Genomic DNA, 23,643 nt, shown 5'->3' with positions numbered 1-23,643 from the left:
TGGGATGCGGGCATTGCTGGCAAGGCCAACATTTGTTGCCCATCCCTAGTTGCCCTTTACTCTGTGTGGCTTGTCATACCATTTCACAGGGCAGCCAAGAGTCAACCTTTACCGTGGGCCTGGAGTCACACAGGGGCCAGACCACTAAAAGGGAGGCAGATTTCCTTCCCTAAAGGACATCAGTGAACCAGGCGGGTTTTTCCGCCCAGCAACAACGGTCATCATTATCGAGATTAGCTTTTCACTTCCAGATTATAAATTGAATTTAAATTCCACCAGCTGATTTCGACCCCTGTCCCAGAACATTAGCCTGGGGCACCCCCCCCCCACCACCACCACCAAACCATGCCCTGTGGCACTCTATACAGAGCAGTTGAACTAATGGAACATAACGGGATCACTGGAGGCTGATTCTGAACTCCCCAAGCGGCTGAGTAGTTTTATGGTTTTTGGTGGAAACTGGTGGAACAAAAATGCATGTTCTGGCTCCTTGCCACCTCATGCTTGAGATTCGGAGGAATCCCTCCCCACCTGACACAACCACTCGCCCCTCCCCTTCAAGTTGAAACCTGCCAAGGAATTGATGAGTTTACTCCGCTCCCTTCCCCATTACTCACAACAGTTTCTGGACTCAATTAGGTATGATGATAACATGGAAAAGCTGTTGGAGGTCTCTATGAAATGCCGCAATTAATCAGTTCCTTCCGGAAGAGAGCGGAAAAGATTTTAGCAAAAGAGACCAGTTTGGCAGACTAATTGGTCTTTTCCTGTCTGCATTGAGTGCTCGTGAGGGAAAATAGACTGCATTTGTGATGAATGTATTTTTGGGATTGTCTAATTTCTTTGACAGCAGCTGGAGCAAGTGTTCCTGTCATTATCATTCAATCCATTGTGATTATATTGTGATATTTAAAACTGAACATAGATTTACATCCCAGCCTTATTTCACTTTCAATATGAATGCGGGGCAGCACGGTAGCATGGTGGTTAGCGTCAATGCTTCACAGCTCCAGGGTCCCAGGTTCGATTCCTGGCTGGGTCACTGTCTGTGTGGAGTCTGCACGTCCTCCCCGTGTGTGCGTGGGTTTCCTCCGGGTGCTCCGGTTTCCTCCCATAGTCCAAAGATGTGCGGGTTAGGTGGATTGGCCATGCTAAATTGCCCGTAGTGTCCTAAAAAGTAAGGTTGGGGGGGGGGGGGGGGGGGTTGTTGGGTTACGGGAATAGGGTGGATACGTGGGTTTGAGTAGGGTGATCATTGCTCGGCACAACATCGAGGGCCGAAGGGCCTGTTCTGTGCTGTACTGTTCTATGTTCTAATACCAAAACACAAACTCAGCTGACGGACTTAGCGCTGAATTATTTGCATTAATATTAGCACAGACTCAATGGGGGGACGGGAGGGAGGCGGGCAGCGGGTGGGGACACAATTACCCCATTACTTTCTCTAGAAAAGAGAAGGATTAAAGATGATATGATAGAGTCTTTAAGATTATGAATTGGTTTGACAGGGCAGATGGAAAGAAGATATTTTCCTTGTCGGGGAGACCAAAACTAAGGTCCTGAAGTAGAAGATAATTCTCAGCCGTACCAAGGGAGAATTAATAAAAATAATCGCTTATTGTCACAAGTAGGCTTCAATGAATTTACTATGAGAAACACCTAGTCGCCACATTCTGCCGCCTGTTCGGGGAGGCCGGTACGGGAATTGAACCCGCGCTGCTAACATTGTTCTGCATTACAAGCCAGCTGTTTGGCCCGCTGTGCTAAACCAGCCCCGAAGGAGAGCCTTCTTTACTCAGAGCGGTAAGAATGTGGAACCCGCTGCCACAAGAAGTAATTGAGGCAAATATCATCAATCCACTTGAAAGGAAGTTAGATAATCACACCAGGGAGAAAGGAATGGAAGAGTATGCTGATAGGGTTAGATGAGTAAAGTTGGGGGGAGGCTCTTGTGCAACATAAGCATTCGCACAAACCAGCTGAGCCAAATGGCCTTTTCCTGTCCTGTATATTCTGTGTACCTCTGGAGTACATAGACTGCGGAGGTTCATGCATGAATATTGAGGTTTGTGTAGTTCTGAGGAGATAACAGCACCCGGTTACCTGAAGCCCAGCATGAATCAGAATCCTACAGGGTACCGAGACAAGGGGAGAATAAGTATTCAACTGTCACCTTGACTCAGTCGGGAGCCCTCACTAATATGCAGGTTGAAGATTTAGAACATGAGAACTAGGAGCAGGAGTGGGCCATCTGGACCTTCGAGCTTGCTCCGCCATTCAATGAGATCATGGCTGATCTTTTGTGGACTCAGCTCCACTTTCCGTCCTGAACACCATAACCCTTAATCACTTTATTCTTCAAAAAACTATCTATCCTTGTCTTGAAAACATTTAATGAAGGAGCCTCAACTGCTTCACTGGGCAGGGAATTCCATGGATTCACAACCCTTTGGGTGAATCTTTGGGACCTATGGCAGGACAGTATCTACTTCGGGAAGTAGATTTAGGACTGAGTTTAGGAGGAACTTCTTCACCCAAAGGGTTGTGAATCTATGGAATTCCTTGCGCAGTGAAGCAGTTGAGGCTCCTTCATTACATGTTTTTAAGGTAAAGATAGATAGTTTTTTGAAGAATAAAGGGATTAAGGGTTATGGTGTTCGGGCCGGAAAGTGGAGCTGAGTCCACAAAAGATCAGCCATGATCTAATTGAATGGCGGAGCAGGCTCGAGGGGCCAGATGGCCTACTCCTGCTCCTAGTTCTTATGTTCTTATGACACAATCGTCAATGCACCAGTACAGTAACGTCCTTTGGTTGAGATGCTAAACTAAGGTCCCGATCATCTTTTCCATTGACTCAAGTAGACAGATGTGATCATGTGGCAATATTCAGAGCACGGTATTTTTCCCCAAGTATCGGTCAGCATTCCGATTTTCACCAGTACCAACAAAGTAAAACAGATTAATAATCATTCCTGCTTGCGGACGGTTGCATCTATACTTGTACACATAGCAAAGGATGCAAAGAAATTGATTGTGTGAAGTGGCACAAATATTGTCGGAGTTATTGTTTGCTGATGCAGTATCACTTTTAATTCTTCAGGCGCAATTAAAAATGTTCTTGTTTTATTCAAAGGACAAAGTCGGTTTCTTCCATGTCAGAGTTCCAACGTTTAATGGACAGTTCCCCTTTCCTCCCTGAGAAGCACTTACCTTGTGGTCCTGAACTACAGATAGGCATCACTAAGGACGAGGCGACCCCTCCATTGTCTCCAGATGACCTGAAGTACATTGAAGAGTTCAACAAAAAAAACCGGGAATACACCAACAGGGAGAAACCAGCGGAAGCCTGGACGGAAAAGACTGAAAGTGAGAAAGTGGTTGGCAGTTTACCCCCGGAACCTTTTCAAGCTGCCTCGTGGTACCTCACAACCAGCGTCACTATGACAACCAACACAACAAGCAGCCAAGAGTACACTCAAAAGCAGCTACAGTGGACCAACATGGTTCCAGATAAAATTGGAGTGCGACTCTATCACAGCCCACCCCTCATCCGCAGGTTTGATGGGCCCGCACATCCTCATAAAGATGGGACAAAAGTAGTTGATTCAGATTATGCCTTTCCCAAGATCAAATCAAATGGGAACGTAGTTGAGCCAAAGGGCGGATCACCCGATGTATTTGGAAGATGGCCATGTGACATTGGCAAGCACCACAAAGATCTGCTGGAGGGTGGGCTCCATCCCATGGAGCGCCCAATCTGTAGCACTGTTGGCTTTGCTTCATCCCTGCACGACCTCAAAATATCTGGCAACATGAGTGATGACATGAAGGAAGTTGCTCATTCAGTCATAAGCCGAATACGTTCTAACTCAATAGAACCCCAGTTCAAAGACATTGCATGTCAGACTAATGGTGTCACAAACACTGGAACCCAGACCACCCAGACCATCAATGTAGGCCTGCAAACAGAGTGTCTCAGGGGCCTCAGCAGCAATCCACACAAGTGTTTGACACCAAAGGGAGGCTCGACTCCAGTGTCATCGCCCTCACGAAGTTTGCGGAACAAACAGGTGGCTCCTGGAGTTGAGAAAATGCAGGCAAAATTTGAACGTGCGTGCTGTTCACCGAAATACGGCTCGCCAAAGCTGCAACGAAAAACAGCAGCGAAACCTGATCAGCCTAAAGATCGAATCTTGCCCAACAACCCGCAGAAGGGATTTAATGAATCAGCCTGGGCAAGATCGACTACCACCCGAGACAGTCCAGTTCACACTACCATTAATGATGGCCTTTCGAGTTTGTTCAATATTATAGACCACACACCTATAGTTTGTGACACTGTACAGAGGTTGTCCAGGGCCATAAGCAGGCCTAAGCCCTCCGAACCCAGGTCAAATTATGTCTTGGTTCAGGAGTTTTTGAAGACTGTCCGAGGCAGATCGCCAAGTCCTGTCATGGTCAGCGAATCAGAGGTGGAAGGAGATGGTGAGGATCTCATTGGGAGACAGACTCTGTCTCCTTCTCCCGGATCCACACTTACTGAGAACCCTGCCACGATCTTAAACAAACAACTCATTGAACGGGCCTTCAATGAGGAACAAAGTCCAGCAAAGACCAAGCAGAAACCTGCCAATGATGATACACAGGCCGAAGATGCAGATGGAGCATCCCCTGGCTCCCTTGAGGTAATTCTTCATCCTTAGGCTGTCTGAAGTCCGACTAAGCACATTGTTTGTAGAATGTTGTCAAACTAAATCTTTAATTATGAAACAAACTCTCTGTACCCCCTGCAGAAGATCTGTGGCTGCAAGCTGCTACAGATAATGGGATATGGGCCAACTCAGTGTCAAGGGCTTTATTTAGGAATTTATAATCAAATAAATCCAGACATTGTACGAGTGGTGAGGGATTGGGTTCACTGAATTGTGGGCTGATATAATGAATTGAAAATAATTTTACATTGGCTGCTGATAAAGCTAGAGATTGCCTTATTCATGGGGAGCATGTGTCCAGAGGTCCAGAGCTGGCCCTAAATTCTAAATTGGGTTTGATCTCGGAGCTTGAGAATTTGCCAAATGCCAAACAAAGCAAACGGCTTTTACACCTTCCAAACATAAGTGTTGCATTAATAAAGTGAAAACAAAATTGTATCTTCTCCTTCCACCATTTCCAAGGATTTGATGACAATGTAGTTACTTGGTCCTAGACTTGGTCCGCTCGATGATGCAGTTGCTGTTTAATGGTGAATATGTTTGGTTCATACCAGAATCCGTGGGGGACCCATGAATCAACTACATTTGTCACTTCTATGTTGGATATCACTTGCTTTTTGCTAAGAGGCAGTGCTTTACTCAGTGCCTATACTCCACAGCCTCATTGTTATACTGCACGGCAAGTGCCACTCCAGTGGGTAGAAAACTATGCCGATGCTGCTGAGGTTCACACTGCCAGTTCTCCGTCTCTTTATCCAGTGTCCTTTTTCCAGTGGCACCATTGACAGACACAACTGACTTTGGACTGGTAGAGTGTGTGTCGATTTATTTCAAACCTGGGTTCACACGTGATCTTGCCCAACGCCCCCCCCCCCCCCCTGCCATTGAAGAACCAACCTTACAGTGATAGAATTCCACTGCTGTATTCAAACCATAGAAAAGGTATGGCACAGAAAAAGGCCATCCAGCCCATCATGTCTGTGCCTTCTGTCCTTCATTCCCTGGTACGCTGGCCAGTGATTTAACCCGACGCAGCCTCACAGTGAACCCCAATCCCACATCGGCCAATGTTTTTTTTCCGGCAAGGGTGACTGGGTAGCGATTAGGGCCCTGAATGTTTTCCTCTGCATGCCCCTAGTGCCATTGGTGCCACGGTGTAGCACCGTCCAGGCTGAGATCAGCTGTCTCCGCACTGACCAAAATAGCTAGACCCGGGACCACTGAGGGACCTTGGGAAAACAATGCTCACCTTATTTCTATTCTCAAATTACTTTGGAAGCAGAGAAGGTAGGAGGAAAAGGTGGCAGGAAAGGAGAGCAGGAAATGGCTGCAAGAGAGTGAGAGGTGGTAAATCTGGCAGCTGTTAACAGGAACTAAAATTCGCTGTCGAATGAAGCATGGTAACTGAGATTCGGTCCTGTGGATCAAAGGAATAAGAAATTTGAAAATTAATTATTTTGTGTACCCCCCCTCCCACCCCCCACCATGAAGAAATGTTTTGAGATTCTGGTGCTGCTTTTATTGCACGCAGCAAATCCCCAGAACTGAAAGACAACAAGCCGTCAAATAAGTCGCCTGTAATTAGGAAACTTTTAGGATTTAGGTTTTTAGGATTTTGAAAGGTATTGATGAGGTAGAGAGAGAGAAAGATACTTTTTTAGTTTTGCTGAGGTGCCGATGACAAAGTGACTTAACCGTAATATCGGAAGCACTTCGTTCAGGAGAGCAGTTAGGGAACAGGAGACTACACAACAGGTGGGACAAGTGTAAAGTGTCATCTGACAAGAAACAATCGATGCGAGCTCCATTGGTGCTTTTAAATCCAAACCTGGGATCGCTAACTTTTTGCCAGCCAAGGTCTAGGTGGCTATGGATCGAGTTGAGTCAATGGAATCAGGTGGAGATCAACCATGATCTCACTGAATGACAGGACGAGCTCGAGAGGCTGATCAGCCCACTTCTATTCCCATGTTCCTACGAGACTGATAGCTCATTTACAATTCAATTAAAACCTTTGGCTGTAGTTTGGTTTGAAACCTCGAGAGGTGTAAGCACCAAACCCCACCCCCATTCCCCAACTCCAGTGACATGAGAGCCAGTCATCTGCCGGTGGGATTATAGAATAAGCCAATCCTTGTGTGTAGCACGAACAACGGTATGGACCAGCTGGGCCAAATGGACTCTTTCTTCTTGTCAATCTTTCTGCATAAGATGCCAGAGCACTCTGCCACACCAAGCTTCAGAGTCACTGTCTCCGAGGCTGGCCGCTCTGACCCTTTTTAGGGTGACCTTTTCCCTTGGGATCACTTCTGGCCATCAAGTGGGTGCACCTGTTGTGCTGGTTGCCTCCTTCCTGCCAGCTTCCCTTACAGGAAGAATAGAACTGCATTTAGATGTGCCTTAGCCAAGGCTTTTCACCATGAATGACTTATCAATAATGAAGACAAGAAAATCTTTAAAATGATTTGTCTTACTATATTTGCAATGTATGATCTATTTATATATGAAATTTCACATCAAATTAATATTTTCCATCTGTTTCTTTTTGAGTTATAACCTTTGGTATATAGTCTGTGGGTTTATATGACTTGTGGTTAGATCGATGGGAGCTGTTGTATGAACTCAAATGGCCTATGTGCAGTCGGCACAAGTCGAGATCTTCGATTCTGATTTGATAGTAAGATCCACAGGGAATTTGTTAAACCTCATCGCAACTAAAGCAGCAGATCGGAGACAATTCGGCCAAACCAGATGCTTCCTTTGTCGATTGATTTTGGCTCAGTGAACAGTAAGCCACCACGGAATTATAAAGCAGCTGAAAACAACAGGTGGCTCATGTTGGAAATTCCCACTTTGGGAATCAGTGAGGAAAATTTGCAAGCCCTGACAAGTTGTACGAGTATCTGTTTCTCCCTCTGTGACCGATCTATTTGGAGTAGGTTCTGTAATCTTACTATCCACAGCCCTCAGGAACCTGATTCTGTATCATTATCCCAGCTGCAGCTTGATCCCACTCGCTTCTGAGTCAGCAGGTTGTAGGTTCAAGTCCCAATCCAAGCACTTGAGCACAGAAGTCTAGCCTGGCACTTCAGCGCAGGTCTGAGGGACTGCTGTAGAGTCAAAGGTACCATTTTATTTTTTGGGGTGAGGCCACAACTACCCTTGTGGTTGGAATTTAAAGATTCCTTCGCACTATCTCGAACAAGAGCTGGGGAATTTTCACCAGCGTCCTGACCAATATTTATTCCTCGATCAAGACCACAAAAGAAACAGATTATCTGGTCATTGTCACATTGCTGTTTGTGGGAGCTTCCAGTGTGCAAATTGGCTACTCCATTTCCTACAACAGTGACTATACCTCGAATGTACTTCATGGCTACTAAAATGCTTTTGGGAAGGCACCACACAAAAATGCAAGTCTTTCTGTTTAATAACAACTGTGTCAATGTAACTATTGCTCTTTATCTTGTCTTACTCATCTTCTCCTGTCTGTTCTGTCCAGAGCCAAACTCTCTTACTAACCACCCCCTGGGGACTCTAACCCTGCCTGCCTCACTGCTGTAAGTTCCTTGTTAACAACCTTAGCGACGTTTGAATTATCCGTTACATAAATATCGGCGGAGAGACCTTCGGTTTTAGTGTAAAAATGAGTTACCTGTGTTGTTACGTTAAAACTGGATCTTGCATTCTTTGATCAAGTTCATCATCATCAAACCTTCTAAGCTATCAGTTTTAGAAGAATGAGATTCAAGTTGCTCTGACTTAAGTTGGGGGTTAAGGCTCTTACAACACTACCACTTCAATCTCTGAAACCGGGAATGTTTTCACTTAAGCAATGGTGACTTATCTTTAATTAAACATATCAGACATCCTCACACTATACCTGGAGAATCAGTCGAAACATGTAATTTATCTTTGGTAACATGTACTAAATATATTCAGCATCTAAGGATGTAAAGAATGGGGTATGGAAATGTAACTCTAGCGTAATATTCTAGTGCAATAAATTAAGGGATTTAATTGGTGCCACAAATTCTCCACAATTTCAAAGCCCAGCATTGCCCAGCCACTCTTCCAGATGTCCAGATGTGTCTCCTTGCTGTGCCAGGGGACCATGCAACCAAAAGAAGTGTCCCCCCCCTCCCCCCCGCCCCAACTGGGAAAATAGAGTGGGGGAGGTCCAGCAGAATTGCTTTCCACCTAATATTCTGACTTCTCTGCAGATAGATCTGTCCTTGCAGCAAAGGTTTACCAGACTGATTCCAGGGATGGCCGGACTGTCATATGAGGAGAGATTGACTAGGTTGGGATTGTTCTAGTTGGAATTCAGAAGAATGAGAGGGGATCTCATAAAGACTTATAAAATTTTAAAGGGACTGGTCAGGGTAGATGTAAGGAAGATGTTACTAATGATGGGTGTGTCCAGAACCAGGGTTTCACAGTCTCAGGATTCAGGGTAGACCATTTCGGACAGATGTAAGGAGACATTTCTTCACACAAAGAGTGGTGAGTCTGTGGAATTTATTACCACAGATAGTTGATGCTAAAACTTTGAATATATTCAAGAGGCAGCTAGATATAGCACTTGGGGCCCACCGATCCGCGGGTGGGCCTGTGCCGTGGGGGCAGTCTTTTCCTACGTGTCGGCTGTGTCAGCCTCCGCGATGGCCGACGCGTAGGTGAAACCCCCCCCCCACCCGCGCATGCGCGGGGATGACATCAGCAGCCGCTGACGCTCCCGCGCATACGCCGACTCTCGCCAGCCGGCGGAGTCCCTTCGGCCCCAGCTGGCGTGGCGCCAATGGCCTTCCACGGCAGCTGGAGGGGCGGCGCAAACCACTCCGGCGCCGGCCGATCCCCTGAAGGTGCAGAGGATTCCGCACCTTTGGGGCGGGCCGATGCCGGAGTGGTTCACGCCACTCCGTCCCGCCGGGACCCCCCACCCCACCGGGTACGGGAGAATCCCGCCCGTGATGTCCCAAGTAGTGACTGTTTGAAGCGCACATTTTAAAGTTGTGAGTTCAAGTTGCATTATGGATTTGAGGGAATAAACTAGACTGACACTTCCATGCAGCATTGAGGGAGTGCTGCATTGCCAGAGGTTCCATCATAAATGGGAGACCCCTGTCTACCTGCTAAAGTGGGCATACAGCATTGTGTGGCCCCATTTGAAGATGAGCAGAAGCGTTTTTCTTGGTACCCTGGTCAAAAATTCTTCCCTCAGCCATCACCGTCAAAAACAAGTCATCAATTTATTTGCTCTTTACGGAGCTTTGCTGCATTCAAAACGCAGATCTATCCTGGAATGTCATTCGATCGGCTCTCATTCTGCGCAAGGTGTACTGATCTATTGCCCACCCATCTGTTGATGGTGATCTCAAGGACACACGTTGCTTCTGCGTCCAATTTCTTTACTCCCGTATCTTAAGTGAGAAAGATGTTTGTGAGACCAAAATTCAGCAATTTGACGAGCAATATCAACAAATCAGCTTAGGAATATAAGAATAGCAATGTAAGAACAGGAGTAAGCCATTCAGCCCGTCGAGCTCTACCATTTAATACAATAATGGCCGATTGGACATTTCAATGCCTTTTGCACCCACTCTCTCCATAACCCTTTACGTTACTGTTAATCAGAATACGATCAATCTCTGCTTTAAACATGCTCAATGACTGAGCTCCCACAGCCCTCTGGGGTAGAGAATTCCAAAGATTCGCAACTCTCTGGGTAAAGAAATTTCTCCTCATCTCGGTCCGAAGTGGCATCACCCTTATTTTGAAATGATGTCCCCTGGTTCTAGACTCCCAACCAGGGTTCTAGTTTAGCTAAACTGGCCCAGGAAAGTAAACTCCCAGGAAGTATACAAATCACTCTAGTAATGTCTTTGAGTTTATTGTGTGGCATATTTGACCACGTATTGGCCATGCCATCTACCAGCCTTCTTTAAGCACAAGATAAAAAAAGGAATAGCCTTTTTCAAGTCAGAGTTCCAGAATAAGTATTACAAAGCAATAAGGAACTCCCATATCACAATATTGCTGCCAAGACCTTAACTGAGCCCCTTCTTCAATGAATAGCACATTATTGAGAATTTAGGCAGAAAAACATGCAGAAATTATATAATTCTTCACTTTGGGTTTCATATTTCCATCCATCCTAATTGATAAACTGCAACTGTTTAATCTTGCAAGAAAAATGAGTCCAATCATTGTGATTATTTAAGATGTAATAAATCTTAATTTTGGTGATTGAAATCTGCAAATTTAAAGGAATATGACACCATCTTAAAATCTTACTTTATTTGCGTACAAACACATGCCGGGTAATACTATTTAAGTTCAAGCTTATTGTCCCGTAACAGTGATAGTGGCAATTTGACAAAAACCTTGCCTGATTCTTCGCCTCCTCAAACAGAAGGAATTTTCATTCGAAGGCACTTTGCCTCTTATTGGCGAGCATTTGTAAAGCAAAGTTCACCATATCACATTGCTTCGAGAATGAAAAGTGTTGGTATTAAGTGCAACAGTGGGCCCATGACTCGGATTACAGTGCAGCTACATAATATTTGTAAATCAGTGTTACTGTGCGATGTACCGTCTGCCTAGCCAGATTGTGGTCTATTGCGGAATTTGAGTTTTAAAAGGCAACCTAATTGACAGCTTGATAAAACCGTTTAATGGACAAATGTAGGGTCTCGAACACTGGTTTTCATTTCTAGTTTAGCCCATTGATGTTAGCCGATGATTTGGAGGGGATAATGTTCGAAGGGGAAGCACTGAATCCAGAATGGCCTGACCTAGACCAATTTAGATTTATTTCACAAAAATGTGAACTTGGCACAGTTCAGACATTTGGAGAGTCTGTTCCACCCCATATGCTGTACTCTAATGAGAGTCTGGCATGTTGATAGTCCCTCTGCACACTACTGTACAGTTTACCTTGCCCAATGTTGTCTCTTGCTATGTAATGGCTGTTGTCACCTGCTGGTGATTACAAAAGGTTTTGTATTTTGTTCCGATCTTCACCGATGCAGCATGTTTCCAGCATTTTATGTTTTTTTTTTCTTTTTACCATCTATATTTTGCACTGGTTTGATGATGCATACCAATTTTTCAGAGCTATAAAGCAATCAGTGATGGTCAGCACACCCTCTTTTCTTTTGCTGAATTGATAAAAATATTTTAATTTGATTTGGAGAACCGAAACGAATGTTCACAACATGGGACACACCAAAATTGAAAGGAACAAGGTAGAAATAAAATGTGAATATAGAGGAATGTAGGATTGGATTAGGTTTAAAGGAGGTGATTCTTATTATGGGAGACGATGCAAAACAGATGATATACCACCACCAATTTTCATTTCCATTGAGTTCACCAATACAACCTGTTCCAAGCACATAAGGAGATGTTAAACAGGGGGTGACACAGTGGCGCAGTGGTTAGCACTGCTGCCACACGGTGCTGAGGACCCAGGTTCGATCCCGGCTCTGGGTCACTGTCCGTGTGGAGTTTGCACATTCTCCTCGTGTCTGCTTGGTCTCACCTCCACAACCCAAAGATGTGCAGGTTAGGTGGATTGGCCACGTTAAATTGCCCTTTAATTGAAAAAAAATTAATTGGGTACTCTGCAACCTGTTCCAGTCAGGATGGTGAGTGACTTGGTGGGAACCTCCAAGTGGTGGTGTTCCCATGCATCTACTGCCCTTGTCCTTCTAGATAGTAGTGGTCATTGGTTTGGAAGGTGTCTCCTAAGGAGCCTTGATGAGTTATCTAGGGAAGACCAGGATTTTGACCTAGCAACAATGATGGAGTGGAGATATACATACGGACGCGTGTAACTTCAAGGAGAACTTAGTGTTCCTATGCACCTGCTATGTTTGCCCTTCCAGGTGATTAAGGTCTTGGGTCTATGAGGCACTGCCAAAACAGCCTGAGTGAGTTGCTGCAGTGCTTCCTGATGGATGGTGTGTTCATCAAACAGACTGCTTTGTCCTAGATAGTGTCAAGCTTCTCGAGTTTGGTTGGCAGTCAGCTGAAAAGAGTGCAGGCTTCATTTCAATATTTAATGAGAATCATGCATTCACCTTCCACTCAGATGTCCAAATTTGTTTCGACCAGTCAGACATCATGCTTTGTAAGCTAAGATTTCCAGGTCCTGAGAAACATAACTGTTGGACTGCTGGAAGCTCCTGAACAAAAACGTCCCCAGAACTTGCAGGAATGTCAATCGTTGTGCAGTCCGAAGGAATAGGAGTGGTCCTTATGTCTCGAGAAAACAACAGTAGGCCAATGCCAGACTGGACTCACCCTGCTCCTGAGTGCATTCCGTTTGCCACCGCCACGTTCCTCCCACTCCCAGACAATGTGTGAAACTCAGCACTGCCTGAAATGGGCTGGCCTTCACGAAGTGGCCTGTATCAGAGCATCGGTCTCCCATTGATTATCAGATGGTGACCATGACGCGAATCGGCATATCTGTCATCCACATCTACAGATCCCCGGCCACTGACTGACATTTTACTTGCAGAAGCAAACTAATAAATTACTAATGTGCCTGGCCGATCCCGCACAATAGAAAATAGGAGCAGGAAAACGGGAGCAGGAGTAGGCCATTCAGCCCATCAAACTTTACCTCTATCTCGACAACATACTCCCGCTCTCTCCCCATACCCCTGAAAACCTTTAGTGTTGAGAAATCTATCTATTTCTTTCTTAAATACATTTGGTGACTTGACCCCCACAGCCTTATGTGGAAGGGAATTCTACAGTTCACTACTCGCTGAGTGAAGAAATTTCTCCTCATCTCAGTCCTAAATGGCCTACCCTGTATCCCCTGTACCCCCATATTGAGGGCCGGTTTAACTCAGTTGGCTCGACAGCTGGTTCATGATGCAGAGCGACACCAGCAGCGCAGGTACAATCGCCCCACCGGTCTCAACCTTTCCCCTCGCCTGAGGTGTGGTGATCCTCAGGTTAAACCACCACCAGTCAGCTCTCCCCCTCAAAAGGGAAATCAGCCTGTGGACATCTGGGACTATGGCAACTTTACCTCTTCCTTACCCTGTATCCTGAGATTGTGACCTAGTTCCTTCCCTGAGCAACATGATTCCTGCAAAATATCTGTCCAGCCCTGTCAGAGTTTCACATATTTCAATGCGATTGCCTCACGTTGTTCTCAAATCCAGTGAATACAGGCCTGGTCAGCTGAATTGCTCCTCATGTGACAATCCTGCCATCCCAGGAGTCAGTCTGGATGACACATGACAGGAAATCTCCAGCTGTCAGGGCTGAGGTTTATCTTGACGATCTAGTTTAGGATTTATGTTGAATGGTTCAGGTATCTTTATGACTCATAACCAGCACCTACATCAGATTGGCTTAGAGTAAATCTAGGATTTACCTCGTTACCTTTCAAAGCAGTTACGATCTGCTTGACCTGGCAATGCGATAATGGAACACGGTTGAAGGTGATGAAAAGAAACCGCTATATACGGTGATTAGCTCTTTACAGATTTTATTGATTTTGGTGCTTACCTCAGTTCACAAAATTAAGTTTTTCCCAGAGGTGTTCAACCAGTTAATAGACTGAACTATCTGCTGTTTGGTTTCATCCTGCTGCTAAAATCTGCAGGACACAAATGTGTCAGAGTCAGTTAATGGTCAGTGTAAGAGTCACTTAACATGGCGTGAACATTGAGGTATGACCTCTAAGGTCAGCTGAAGCCTCACGTTTTACCGTCTTCGACGTTTCCCAGCCAGCGTGTGGTTGCCTCTTCAGAAGAAGCCATTGCTGAGTTGCTTGGGACCAGTCTGTGTCAACTCGGAGGCCTCGTGGCGCAGCTTTAACGCTCCTACCACTGGACCAGCAGCTCCAGGTTCGAGACCAATGCCAGAAGTTGTTGGCTACAGAAGGAGAATTCAGCATGATTCAGCGGGCTGATAATCAGCTCCGGAATCCTTCCACCACCTCCCCCACTATTCCCCAAAGGGGTTTTTTTAAAGTACATGGGTGTGAAGATGCACTAACAACAGCAGTATGTGTCTGTTTCCATCAATTATATGCCAACTTTTCGTGCAGGCAAACAAAATTACAGAGGTAATGAAAATATATAGGATCGTGATTATGTTGCGCAGCTGCACAATTTCGGATCCAAACAGGGAATTAATTTTATTTGCATGAATCCCCTTTTAGATTTATCAGGGTAGATATATGCCTTTAACCTGTGTATCTTTTAATTCTCCGTTCAAGGTCAGCATTCTGTGCCCTGGATTTACTTTGGCAGCATGCAGCCAGGTCCCAAACTGCTCAGATCAGCGTGAAAGGATTCATCTGTTAAAAATTATTTGTATGAGTAGCTGGAGAAGGTGCCTATCGGGAAATATCCTCACCTTGCCTGGATTCACTGAGGTCTGACGTACCTTTCCTGATCTTCCTCCAGTTCCAAATCCTGCAGGCACCCTCATTTGCAGCTTCCTTCCCCCCTTGATGTGAGAGGCGCTTGAATGGGGGGGGGGGGGGGGGGGGGGGGGGGGGGGAGCACAGGCCCCATAATAAATCTCTCTCCTCCAAAAAAGGAATCTGCTCTCTGCTGATTTTCCAAATTCATAGCCATCCTGCTTCTTCCCATTATGTGCCAGATGTTTTATTGCAGTTATTTCGAATTGCAGTTCACACTGCAGGATCACCATTATTTATTCTTCTGTTCCATTGGCTGGCTTGCCAGACAGCTGATAAATAGTTCATTTTTCGGCGCATCAACTGAAAGCATTAAAAAGTTCAATCATTTATTTTTTGCGCACCTCAAACCCCCGGAGTAATAATAAATCCCCGATCGCCCACCGAGAGTGACTTCCTGGCAAGGGTACAGTCTCCTCCCTCAGGAATCCAAATAAGAAGCAAAAAACACCACAAGTGAAGTAAATGTGTTAATCCATCGGTCCTATACATTACAAAATGACTAATTTCCTGGCCAATATCTGGCATATAACCGTTACCAATAAATACTGGAAACACTCCACAGGTCAATTGACATCTGCGGACAGAAAGGTTGTGTTAATATTTGAGATGTGCACCTGTCGATTCGCTCCATAGACACCGACTGACCTGCTGAGTGTTTCCAGTCATTATTGTGGCTGGTTACATGGCAGATTGTAACCAGTACACTGATGGTTTGTAATCGAATGGATAGGTAGGTGGGCATCCGTAGCTCATAACTCATTTCCCTACTGACAAGAACTAAAAAAATCTTTTACCTAGTGCCCAAAATTCCTTTTAACATATTTTATCGAGCTTGTCTCGAGCGGCTTGATCAGAATTAGTTTTTAAAGTTTTGTATTTTTGGAATAAAGCTACCCAATTTCTTGCATCGCTCCTTAATTATTCTTCTGTCCAATGGGTCTGAATTAAAAACCTCAGTTTGGCACAGAAGAATTCAGATTTCTGTTGCGTCTCTGTGAAACCAGGCAGTGATTTGTGCAAAGATTTCCACCCACAGATCAGTGGCGAAGAACGGAAGAATCATAGAATCTGTACAGTGCAGAAGGAGGCCATTCGGCCGATCGAGGCCCCACTGACCCTTAGAAAGAGTACTCGACCTAGGCCCACGCTCTGATCCTATCCCCAAAACCCAGTAACCCCACCTAACGCTTTGGACATTAAGGGGCAATTTAGCATGTCTGATCCACCTAACCCACACATTTTTGGACAGTTGGAGGAAACCGGAGCACCCGGAAAAAAACCCACGCAGACACGGGGAGAAAGTGCAAACTCCACACGGACAGTCTTCCCGAGGCCGGAATTGAACCTGGGTGCTGTGAGGCAGCAGTGCTAACCACTACGCTACCGTACCGCCCTGAGAGAATAAAGAGTTGGAGAATTCCCATCTCTGTGAATCCGACTTCTAAGAATGTCCGACCGAACATCAGATTTTCATTCCGGGCTGGCAGGTTTCCCTGGAAGCTGGTCTGGATGCTGTGGAATGAGTACAGAGGATGCCAGGTGTGGAGGCGGACAGGGTGAAAGGCTTGCCTCAGTATAATGGCACTGTATCAACATGTTAAAAAAACAACAACATAATATAGCCCCCCACACTCCTCATGGACATCCATGCCACATCAGCCCCACCCCCATGGGCCCTCATACGCCATGTCAGCCTTTGCCCCTCTGTCCATCACATGGCTCGCATACCCTCCATACCCACTTATGTCTCTCTGCCATGGTCCCCCCACACCTTCCATGCCAATTTAGTGCCAACCCATGATATCCGCCCACCACTCTTTGCCATTGCCCCTACCATGCCAACTCATCCGCCATGGGCAGAATCATACTGAGATTAAATAAAACAAAGTGTTTATTGCAGAATTTAATTTTTAAAAACACTTCCATTAATAAATTCACTACAAGGGCAGCACTGTAGTGCAGGGGGTCCACCTTGTTGCCTCGCTGCGCTGAGATCCCAGGTTTGATCCCGGCTCTGGGTCACTGTCCATGTGGAGTTCTGTCCGTGTGGAGTTTGCACATTCTCCCTGTGTTTGCATGGGTTTCGCCCCCACAACACAAAGATGTGCAGGCTAGCTAGATTGGCCATGCTAAATTGCCCCTTAATTGGAAAAAATGAATTGGGTACTCGAAATTAAAAAATAAATTCACTACATTTACATTATTTAAACTACATTATGCCTGGAATGCGTTGCCATGGGAGGTTGTGGAAGCAGATACATTAACGGCGTACAAAAGGCATCTCGATAGAATAGGATGGTATAGAAGGATAAGGCAGTAGGAAGTGTTGAGAGTTTGGGCCAAGGGCGGTAGCATGACCGGTACAGGCTTGGAGGGCTGACGGGCCTGTTCTTGTGTTGTATTGTTCTTTGTTCTTATTATCTCTTATTAAAATGACCATTAAATTCAATTGCATAATCCCTTATAAAAATAAACATAGGAATTCATTGTCCCATTTCGAAGAGCCCATAAACATTTGGAGCTGTCAATCAAACTAAACTGACAGACACCCTTATTGTGATAGTGAACAGTTGTTAAATCAGTCGTGCAGCACTAATCAGTGATAGTAACCCTCAGGCTTATGTCAACAGAGTGAAATAGCAAACAATGATTTGGAATGTGAGTTCAGTAGTGGAGTGGTTGCGGTGAGGAGACACTCCCCTTCCTCAGCTCCAAAGAAGGTTTTGATGAAGTTCCTCCTCCTCCTTGACTCAAGATCTGGATTATCTTGACAGCAGAGCAGGATATGGTGTTTGCAACTTGGCAGGAAGGGGAGGTGAAACATTGATAGCATCTGTAAGAAGTTAAAGCAGCAGGAGTGTGAAGGGCGAGAATAGGGCTCAACTCGCCCACTGGGCATTATCGATCACCAGGACATCACATTCCTCGGGGTATAATCCTTGGCCCAACCATCTTCAGCTGCTTTATCAATGATCTTCCCTCCATAATAAGGTCAGAAGTGGGGATGTTCACTGATGACTACACAATGTTCAGCACGATTCACATCTCCTCAGGTATTGAAGCAATCCATGTCCATATGCAGCAAGACTTGACAAGACCAAGCTTGGGCTGACAAGTAGCAAGTAATATCCATGCCTCACAATGACCATCTCCAGCAAGAGTGAATCTAACTATCGCCCCTTGACATTCAATGCCATAACCATCGTTGAATCTCCCACGATCAACATCCTGGGATTACCATGGCATTAACTGGACTAGCCATTGAAATATTGTGGCTACAAGAGCAGAGGCTAGGAATTCTGTGACAAGTAATTCTCCTCATGATTCCCCAGAGCCTGCCCACATCTACATGTCCGGAATGTGATGGAATACTCTTCAGTTGCCTGGATGGGTGCAGCCCCAACGATTCTCAAGAAATTCAACACCATCCAGGAAAAAGCAACCCGCTTGATTAGCCCCTTATCCACAAACAGTCAATTCCTCCATCACCAACAGACAGTAGCAGCCGTGTGTACCATTTACAAGATGCACTGCAATAACTCACCAAGGGCTGCTTAGGCAAAACCTTCCAAAGCCATGACGACTACCATCTAGAAGGACAAGAGCAGCAGATACCTGGGAACACCACCACCTGGAAATTCCCCTCCAAGTCACTCACCACCCTGGTTTGTAAATATAACAGCCGTTCCTTCACTGACGCTGGGTCAAAATCCAGGAACTCACTCCCTAACAGCACGGTGGGTGCACCTGCACCACTTGGACTGCAGCAGTTCAAGAAGCAGCTCACCACCACCTTCTCAAGGGCAAATAGGGATGGGCAATAAATGTTGGCCTCGCCAATGACGCCTGCACCCCTTGGGAAAATAAAATGGTGCGGCTCGGAGGGGAACTTTCAGATCATGGCGTTCTCGTGTACCTGCTACCCTCTCCTTCCAGGCGATAGATATTCCAAGTTTGGAAGGTGCTGTTGAAGGAGTTTTGACGAGTTATTGTCGTGAATCTTCTAGATGCTACACGCTGGTTTCATTGTGCACCAACGGTGGAAAGAGTGAATGTTTCAGATGTTGGATGGCGTACTAATCAAGCGGGTTCCTTGACTTCACCAGAGTTTGAGGGCTCCAAAGAGATTGCAACAAACACATAACCAAATCATTCTGTCAGCCAGTTGGATATTTTTCAGACTCCCAAGTATTTCTACTTGCTCAATATTTGGGGTTGTCTCTCCTCTCCTCCTGAAGGCACTTACTCTAGCTGCAGCATAGTGTCATGGCCAGCCATGCAGTACCATCTAATTTGGTACTAGCACAGAGGTAATGTGCTAATTTTCTCATCCTCCAGTCGCTGCTTGCTGTTCAGGAAAATGATTCCTTGCCCCACGGTCTCAAGCAGGTTACATCAATCATATTCAACTGTCCAGGATATTTTTCCATCCATCATCTTTCTGGCTGAAGAACAATTGAATATTATGGGTCGTCAGATCTCATGAGAATTTATAAGTACTCTGTGCTTCAGCCCTAATTGAAAAAAGACATTCAATGATTGGACATTGGGGATGATTTGTCACGCAGACTACTGAAACCAGATTTCTGTGGAAAAACTCAGAAAGGGTTGGATTAATTGTTAATGAAAATGTCTGTGATATGTTACGCTGTGAGTTGGCCTGATTGCAATCAGTGAGATTGAGTGAGCAGTTATCATTGAACAAGCCTAGCTGAGCTCAGAAGCTTACCTCTATGAATTTGAAGTCTACTCTTTATCACAGTGCCAGAATAATTCTTAATTGACCTTCCAATTATTTGTTTAATTGACTTGGGTTGTTGACTCAATTTTAACTCTGCAAGTGGAGGTTTTTGAATGAGTTCAAATCTCGCCTCTCAAATCCACTTGTGACTGTGAAGTACGGTCCAGATCACCAGTGGTAAACATGGTGTTCTCAGCACATGTTCCTGGCAACACTTCAGGGAGAACCCGCTGAGGTGAAAGAGACAGCGATAGCTGATGATAGACCTGATTGAAAAGACTTCTGATTTTGTTTTTCCGCCATTGCTGTGTTCTAACCTTGTCTTTTTCTTCTGTTTCCTGGTTACAAGGAGTTGCCTTGGTCCTCAGTAGCTCCACCACTAGAACCCTGCTTCTCACGCCCGGCCAGGCCAGCCAATCAGCGTCCACCGTCACGATGGGCTTCACACTCCCCCTCTGCTTCCCGGTCCTTGTCCTCCGGGGATTTAGTTTGTGCCGGGGAAGCCAGAAGCGGTGAAGCACATGCAACAGAGCACATGAGTGTGTGATCCACGGGTCAATAATTCGCAGTCACAGCAGCTCTACAAAGTGGTTGATCCTAGTCAGCAACTGAAGATCCAAGGATTCGACCGATCAGAAATGGCGAAGTAAATGCGGAGTTGTAAAATAACGGATATGTCCGTACTGCAAATTGAGACCAGTCGGCACCCTTTGGCCGTAAGATGGAGATTCTTTGATTGGAGGACAATTGTTTAGGAATCTCTGTTATTTTTAGTTAGCCATTGTGGATAGCAGACAGTTTTTTGAAATGTATTGCAGTAAAGACCATAAGGAGTCTCCTCCCGCTTCCCTTTCTGCCACCATTTAAAACGTTCAGTGAGGATTTACTTTTTTCTCTGCTGCTTACAGGAAGAAGCCCAGTAAAATTTTTGATCCATGCCATGTGCATTCAGTGTAGTTTTCCTGGCAGCAGGAAACCCAGTGGTTACAGAGCTCCTGACAGAGGCGGAGAACACAGGGCTGCTTGTTAACCAGACCTCCGATGACAGTCGGGATGGGTTTGCCTGTGTCTCTAGGACCAGACCATTAGCTGCAGGTCACGTTCACGTCCCACCAGTGGGGAAGGGGGAAGAGACGGCAATTCACACGGTTGGCCCCATCCAGTCAAAGACGCGCCTCCAGTTTAGCTAACCACCGAGCAGCAGTGGATGTAACGGCGGCTATGGAGACGTCCGCAGCTTGGATTGCCTCGCCATCCTTGAAGGTTGCATGGGGCCATTAGGTCAGGTTAAGTGGGGGAATTTTTATTTTCGAGTGAAAAATTCCAGTAAATGCAAAAAAAGTTACACAGTATTATCTTCAATAAAATTTGTAACTATTATATCAACAAAGTCTTGTAATTAATTGCTTACGTTTGTATCCACAGTGTTGCCATACAGCGTTGCACACCTCAATGTGATGGTTATAGTGTCTAGGTATTTGCCTGTATAAAGTAGACTCTATATACGGGGAAGAAGAGAACAAAATCAGAATCCTGAGATGTTCAAGGGGTTTGAGTGGTCTTTCAGTAAATTGGGCTGCCTTTCTTTACATTGCACTGTATTGTTTTTCATGTAAAATAGTCCTAATATTATTCTTTTATAAAGCATTAATTTTATTCTACATTTGATGCCAGTAAGAATTTGTAAAGTGCTTTATATTGATTGAAGCATTAGTTATATGGTTGCGAGGAGTCGACAGTGCACTCGATGAAAGCGAGCTGCATCGTACACATGTCGGGACAAGAAAAATAAATTTATCGAATAGATTTTTAATTTTCTTTTGCTAGAGCAAAAGGCTGAAAAAGAGGAGAGATACGGCAGTCTTAATAAGTTAGATGTATGATGGTACAATACTTGACTTGCATGCCATTGGGTCCATAGCACTTTAGTGCATGTATATAGCTACTGTACCCCAACATCACTCATAAATATGAGGAACAAAAAGACGAAGAATCCACTGTAATGAAGTTGTGAGGTTAATCATGTACTGTATTTTAATTATTGGTGTTTCTTGCATTAACTAGGGAAAAAGCATTTTTAACTAAATTATTGTAACAGTTCGACTGTCTGTGTACAGCATTGATAATTTTTGGAAAATATTGAGATATTGTTCAAACTGAATATTGTCATGGATGTCTTTAGGGTTCAGTGTAAGAGATAACCTACCCGTCAATAAAAAAGTCCGAATTTCCAACATCTGATGTTGCCTTTCAAATTCATTTGGGCTGGAAGTGTGAAAGAACACATCAATATAATGCCCCAGGCCCATCATTGCGAGTATGCGTGTGTGTGTGTGACTAAGGCTGCTGGAAACCATAAAGGCTCAAACACACTTGTGTACAGTAAATTGTTCGAAGAATGCACACATTTGAAAGATTCAAATGATCTCAACTCCCAACTTTTCTGTTCCATTTCAGGCAAGGGGTTTAGGGAGGGAGTTTATGGAACAGCGACCCCAGTAGTGAAACTTCAGTTCTGAGGATAGGTCGGAGAGGTTGGGACTGTTCTCCTCCGAGAGAAGAAGGCTGAGAGGAGATTTGATAGAGATGTTCAAAATCATGAGGGGGCTGAACAGAGTAGATATAGAGACAACTGTTCCCACTCGTAAAAGGATCAGGGATGAGAGGGCACAGATTTAAAGTGATTTGTAAAAGAAGCAAATGTGATGCAAGAAAAAAATCCTTTTCACACGAGTGGTTCGGGTCCGGAATGCACTGCCCAGAAGTGTAGTGGAGGCAGATTCAATCGAGGCATTCATTTATTTCATTTATCATTTAATCATATAATCATTTAGATGATTATTTGAATAGGAACAATGTGCAGGGTTACAGAGAAAAGGCTGGGGGTGGGCACTAAGTCATGATGCTCATTTGGAGAGCTGGTACAGAACATAGAACAAACAACGCAGAAGGAGGCCATTCGTCCCATCGAGTCTGCACCAACCCCACTTAAGTCCTCACTTCCACCCTATCCCTGTAACCCAATAACCCCTCCTAACCTTTTTGGTCACTAAGGGCAATTTATCATAGCCAATACACCTAACCTGCGCATCTTTGGACTGTGGGAGGAAACTGGAGGAAACCCAAGCAGACACGGGGAGAACGTGCACACTCTGCACAGACAGTGACCCAGCGGGGAATCGAACCTGGGACCCTGGCGCTGGTAAGCCACAGTGCTATCCACTTGTGCTACCGTGCTGCCCATCTGATGTAGACACGATGGGCCAAATGGCCTCCTTTGGAACTGCACCAATTCTGTGAACTGGAACCGATTATGCCCAGGAGGCCATATCTATAGAAAATAAAGGATTTGGACAGAGGTTAAAGATAAAGAAGGTCAAAGTGTTTGATAGGCAAAGCAATAGAGGGCTTTAGAGATCAATACAAATGCGAATGGGGCCCAGTGTACATCAATGCGAATTGGAGTGATAATTGGGCATAGAGTGAGGCACAATGTGGAGGAGGGGTGGAGTACTGAATGAGTTGGACTTCATGAAGGGTGAAAGTTTGGAGATCAGAGAGGTAGACGTTGAAAAAAATCTAGTCTGGAGGTGACAAAAGCATTGATTCAAGATGTCTCTGTGATCATAGAATGATTCAGCACAGAAGGAGGCCATCGTGCCTGTGTGAGCTCTTCAGTCGAGATATGTAACAAGCCCCGACCCCACCCCACTCTTTCCCCGTAGCCC

At 45.2% G+C, this 23,643-nt stretch overlaps 1 protein-coding gene across 3 annotated transcripts in view; it reads left to right on the top strand.

Moving 5' to 3' along the window:
• LOC119972276 (microtubule cross-linking factor 1) overlaps nt 1-22,151 on the top strand; it is a 229,709-nt gene extending 207,558 nt beyond the window's left edge. For 2 of the 3 annotated variants that reach the window (XM_038808709.1, XM_038808711.1), the window contains 2 exons: nt 3,134-4,685; nt 20,265-22,151. In XM_038808709.1, coding sequence (XP_038664637.1) covers nt 3,134-4,685; nt 20,265-20,462 — 1,750 coding nt within the window. In that variant the 3' untranslated portion in view covers nt 20,463-22,151. Of the gene's footprint in view, nt 1-3,133; nt 4,686-8,214; nt 8,273-20,264 lie in introns of all 3 variants that reach the window. The other variant, XM_038808710.1, reaches the window with a different exon arrangement.
• Nucleotides 22,152-23,643: the final 1,492 nt, after the last annotated feature.

The sequence above is a fragment of the Scyliorhinus canicula genome, chromosome 10 (assembly GCF_902713615.1).
Source record: "Scyliorhinus canicula chromosome 10, sScyCan1.1, whole genome shotgun sequence".
NCBI lineage: Eukaryota > Metazoa > Chordata > Chondrichthyes > Carcharhiniformes > Scyliorhinidae > Scyliorhinus > Scyliorhinus canicula.
This window is presented reverse-complemented; position numbering and strand designations above follow the sequence as displayed.